Source organism: Mizuhopecten yessoensis, unplaced genomic scaffold (genome assembly GCF_002113885.1).
Source record: "Mizuhopecten yessoensis strain PY_sf001 unplaced genomic scaffold, ASM211388v2 scaffold9867, whole genome shotgun sequence".
NCBI classification, from domain to species: Eukaryota; Metazoa; Mollusca; class Bivalvia; order Pectinida; family Pectinidae; genus Mizuhopecten; species Mizuhopecten yessoensis.
The window spans coordinates 30451-36268 of NW_018408262.1; the positions used below are offsets into that span (position 1 = coordinate 30451).

General features: G+C 36.7%; 1 protein-coding gene across 1 annotated transcript in view; it reads right to left on the reverse strand.

Moving 5' to 3' along the window:
- The window catches only part of LOC110458944 (protein unc-93 homolog A-like), a 35994-nt gene that overhangs the window by 7482 nt on the left and 22694 nt on the right, over positions 1 to 5818 (reverse strand). Inside the window, exons 3-4 of the mRNA XM_021510934.1 lie at positions 5259 to 5372; positions 3993 to 4257 (exon numbers count right to left, since the gene is read on the reverse strand). Coding sequence (XP_021366609.1) covers positions 3993 to 4257; positions 5259 to 5372 — 379 coding nt within the window. The remainder of the gene's footprint in view (positions 1 to 3992; positions 4258 to 5258; positions 5373 to 5818) is intronic.

Sequence of the window (5818 nt, forward strand, 5' to 3'; positions counted from 1 at the left end):
ATACAGGGACACACATACACACAGTGCTAATACAGGGACACACATACACACAGTGTTAATACAGGGCCACACTTAAACATTGTGCTAATACAGGGACACACATACACACCGTGCTAATACAGGGACACACATACACACAATGCTAATACAGGGACACACATACACACCGTGTTAATACAGGGACACACATAAACACAGTGTTAATACAGGGACAAACATATATACAGTGCTAATACAAGGACACACATACACACACTGCTAATACAGGGACACACATACACACAATGCTTATACAGGGACACACATACACACAGTGTTAATACAGGGACATACATACACACAATAATAATACAGGGACACCCATACACACAGTGTTAATACAGGGACATACATACACACAGTGCTAATACAGGGACACACATACACACCGTGTTAATACAGGGACATACATACACACAATAATAACACAGGGACACACATACACACAGTGCTAATACAGGGACTCACATACACACAATGCTAATACAGGGACACACATACACACCGTGTTAATACGGGGACATACATACACACAATAATAACACAGGGACACACTTACACACAGTGCTAATACAGGGACTCACATACACACAGTGCTAATACAGGGACACACATACACACCGTGCTACACACATACACACAATGCTTATACAGGGACACACATACAAACAGTGTTAATACAGGGACATACATACACACAGTGCTAATACAGGGACACACATACACACAGTGTTAATACATGGATACACTTACACATAGTGTTAATACAGGGACACACATACACACCGTGCTAATACAGGGACACACATACACACAGTGTTTATACAGGGACACACATACACACAGTGCTAATACAGGAACTCACATACACACAATGCTAATACAGGGACACACATACACACCGTGCTACACACATACACACAATGCTTATACAGGGACACACATACACACAGTGTTAATACAGGGCCACACTTAAACATTGTGCTAATACAGGGACACACATACACCCCGTGCTAATACAGGGACACACATACACACACTGCTAATACAGGGACACACATACACACCGTGTTAATACAGGGACACACATAAACACAGTGCTAATACAGGGACACACATACACACAATGCTAATACAGGGACACACATACAGTGTTAATACAGGGACACACTTTCACACAGTGTTAATACAGGAACACACGTGCACCCAGTGTTAATAGAGAGACACAAAATAATACAATGTTAGTATAGGGACTTACACTAATATAACGTTAATACAGGGACACACAATTTAATAAAGTGTGAATATTTTATAAAACAATAAATACAGTGTTAAAACAGGGACAAACGATAAATAAAGTGTGAATACTGGATAAAACAATAAATACAGCGTTAAAACAGGGACAAACGATAAATAAAGGGTGAATACTGGATAAAACAATAAATACAGCGTTAAACCAGGGACAAACGATAAATAAAGTGTGAATACCTGATAAAACAATAAATACAGCGTTAAAACAGTGATAAACGATAAATAAAGTGTGAATACTTGACAAAACAATAAATACAGCGTTAAAACAGGGATAAACGATAAATAAAGTGTAAATACTTGATAAAACAATAAATACACGGTTAAAACAGGGACAAACGATAAATAAAGTGTGAATACTTGATAAAACAATAAATACACGGTTAAAACAGGGACAAACGATAAATAAAACGTGAATACTTGATATAACAATAAATACAGTGTTAAAACAGGGACAAACGATAAATAAAATGTGAATACTTGATAAAACAATAAATACAGCGTTAAAACAGTGATAAACGATAAATAAAGTGTGAATACTTGATAAAACAATAAATACACGGTTAAAACAGGGCCAAACGATAAATAAAACGTGAATACTTGATATAACAATAAATACAGTGTTAAAACAGGGACAAACGATCAATAAAATGTGAATCCTTGATAAAACAATAAATACAGCGTTAAAACAGGGACAAACGATAAATAAAGTGTGAATACTTGATAAAACAATAAATACAGTTTTAAAACAGTGATAAACGATAAATAAAGTGTGAATACTTGATATAACAATAAATACAGTATTAACAAATGGACATATAGCTAAAATCCAAATACGGAGGCACACAATAGATGTAGTGCTACATAATGCAGGGACATAGGCCCCTTCAGTTCTTCAAACGAAGTCGTTTAAAGTATTTGACCTATTTGACCTCTGTGAACGTGACAGTAGACCAGGTCATTTTTGTTCGCATGCTTTGTACGACTAGATCACAGAACGCTACCAGCCAAAATCAGGACGTCAGGAATTTTTCATCTTTAGATTAAATTTCTATAAGGAAAAGTTTACTGGTGGACGGACGACGAAGGACGGATTCTGGACCAAGGCATCAGCAAACTTTGCCCTGCGGGCCAGGTAGGGTAATAAAAAGTGTTTAGGATTGTTATATTTTGTGTCATATCAGATGTATGTTCTATAAGCTATACATGTAACTACGTATCTTTTACTGTAAAACATACGACATACAAGTGGCCAAGTTGGCCTAGATCGCTAACCATGTTAATATGACTACTGTTGAAGAAGTGTGAATAATAACAGCTCATTATATATATAGACATGCAATGATCAATAATTTGTAAAACTTGGGAACTTTTAGTGAACAACAATAAACACAAATGTCTGGGTCCCACAGGATATCTGTATAAGGGTTGTTATGAGTACCCAATTATGTGTCAGTTTCAAAAGGAAACCAATTGGAAAATGTGGACCAAGGTACCCATCAAACTGCCCATTTCAACAATGTGAAATGTAGAATAAAATATTCAATATCCAAGGCATATGTTCACTCATCAGTGATGGCATTCTATCTGACATTTTGACCATCAGATGGTATATATAGTGGCCATATTTGGCCTGGAAATATAAAATTCACGTGATCTGTAGGGCATTTTATACGAAAACATATGAAAGCCCTTCTTGGTTATCTAAAATTGTTGAAAGTTTCAACACATTTGATCCTGTGACCTTGAAGATTGGTCAAAATAATTTACTTGAATCATCTTGCTACCTCTTAATACCAGCATGTTACTGCCAGAGTATCATCGACCTTGGCCTCTTGTTTATTCAGAAGAAGTTGTTGAAGACTTTGACATATTTGACCCCTGTAACTTTGAAAGAAGGTCAGCATTATTTTGTTCGCAAATTTGGTTGGGCTCCATCTAAGGAAGATTCTCGTGACAAACATGTGTATCAAGTCTGATCCAAATCCAATTGGTATGACTGGAGATGAAATTGAAAATGAGCTACAAGCCTAAAACTTCTGGGCCATGTGACCAACATTTTACAACGTCTTATCCAAATCGGAATGGTAGAACTGGTGAAGAAGTCAAAAATGTGTCAGCCAATCAATAGTCATGGAGGCAATATTGGTTTCTAAAACGAGAAGACAATGAGATATATATCTTTACCAAATTTGATCCAAATCTGACCAGTAGAACTAGAGAAGAAGTCATCAAAAGTAGCAGTTGACGGACGAACCGACGGACGGACGAATGCTGTGCCACGGCAATAGCTCACTTGGTCACACATCCGCCTGTGTATATATTAGATAGATTTGTTCGGATTGTTATTGTTTTGGGACGCGGTCGATATGTTTTTTCGTATGTACAATATTTTCATTGCAACAAAACATGATGTCCCTAGACAATTTAAGTAGATGACTATTACCAAAATATGCACCCTACCCAAACCCAACCCACCACAACCGTACCTCAAACTCCACCCACCTCTATAATAACTAGGGCATCAATTGTACTCCCTAATCAAGAAGTATATATGTTTTGTCTCTTAAATTCCAATAAAACGTGCATTGCCTTATTTGGTTTTCATGAAGTTCTAAAAGTCACAAAAGTATTTTTGTACTTACTGTTGCATTGTGTTTGCCAAACTGCGTCACAAAATCCCCAAGATGCTGCTAATATGAAATAAATGAATAAATTGTTCATAGGAATCCAGATGAGGAAGCCAATCATAATGGCCATATGTATGACTCCACCGAAACCAAATACAACCTCCCGTGGTACCATTTTAGCGACCAGCGCTACTAGTATGGAGCTCACCACATTGGCCACGCCCATCACGATCATCGAGTATCCTATGTACTCCTTCCCCAGAGCACAGGTGACGTATGACTGCAAAAACATGGAAATGACAAGGTGGAATACTGGTGATATAACTAAGAAAATTCGAGATGACATTGTAAATAGAAACTGTTTTTCTGATAGCAAATAGTCAAATACATACAAAAGTAGAAATTGTCATAGACAATTTGACGGGCTTTTCATAATTGCTAGCTGCATTTTGAAAATTTAGGTTAAACAGTATCTACTTATTGTAGTCAACATTTGACTGGCTCAAAATGTAATCGAAGTCGAAAATGTCCCAGGCAATCAGAGACCAGGGCAGCCATCTTGGGTTTTTCGGATCGGCATGGAATCTAACAACACTTGTCAAAGACATCGAAAGGAGTAAATTGGTGCAGCCGTACTTGAAAAGAAGTCGAAAATGTTCCAGCCAATCAGATGCTACAAGTTTTTAAACATTTGACCTTTGTGACCTTGATGGTCAATCAAGGACAATCATTTCCTTTAAACCTGAAAACCTAATATCTCAGCATCTTACATATCATATATAAAGACTTTAGACCTTGTAAAACTTAGGAAAAAGTCTTTTCAAATTTGCGACCAAATATAGTGCTTTTCAACTTTGACTCCTACCGAAAACCGTAAGTTGGCATTTTTTGCTTAAGTAATGTGAGAGAAAACGTTTGCCGTTGCATATCTCTATATCATATTAAAAAATCAATTAAGAACACTTCGTAAGAGCCCCAAGAGGAATACATGTACCAATTGTGGTTGATATTTCAATGACATAAATGGAAGAAGAAGATCGTTGAAGTTCGTAAAAATATTGTCGGCTTTTCAAAAAGATCATAGGCAAAAATGAACACGTCATATGACGTTAACGGGAAATGTTTTTAGAAACTGCCCTGGACTCGCTTATAAATGAATCGACCGAAAAAGAACCAGCTATGCCTCTGTCCGTCCAGTACATACAACAAATACTAATAATTGTGTACTGTCACGTTAATACACAACTATGTTTTGGTATCATTTTTATATGCAACACTCACCTTTGTAAAATCGGCAAATATAAAACCTTGTTGAAGCCCACTGAATATTAATAAGGGGATAAGTAGCCGAAAAGTCTTGTGAGAGACAAGGAGAGTCAGATGCTGGCAAACAATCTGAAAGAAAGAAATAATAAGCAATTTAACCTTGATGCATTGTCTCTTATCAATTGGGTTCGATACAATAGGACAGGATTCCCGGTGGACGAGTAGTTAAGGCGTCATTGAGGTCGGTTATTATTTTCCGAGCACTCCTGCTTTCCTCTACCACCAAATCCTGGCACATAGTTAAATGACCATAACTGTTAATAGGACGTAAAACACAAATACACCAAACATACAGCACGTTGCGTAATTGCAGATGAGTTCTAAACGGGGGAAATAGACAAACTGTTTACTTTGTATAGCTTTCAGTAGTTACTTTAGACAAACTGTTTACTTTGAATAGTTTCCAAAATTACTATAGACTAACTGTTTACTCTGTATAGCTTTCAGTAGTTACTATAGACAAACTGTTTACTTTGTATAGCTTTCAGTAGTTACTATAGACAAACTGTTTACTT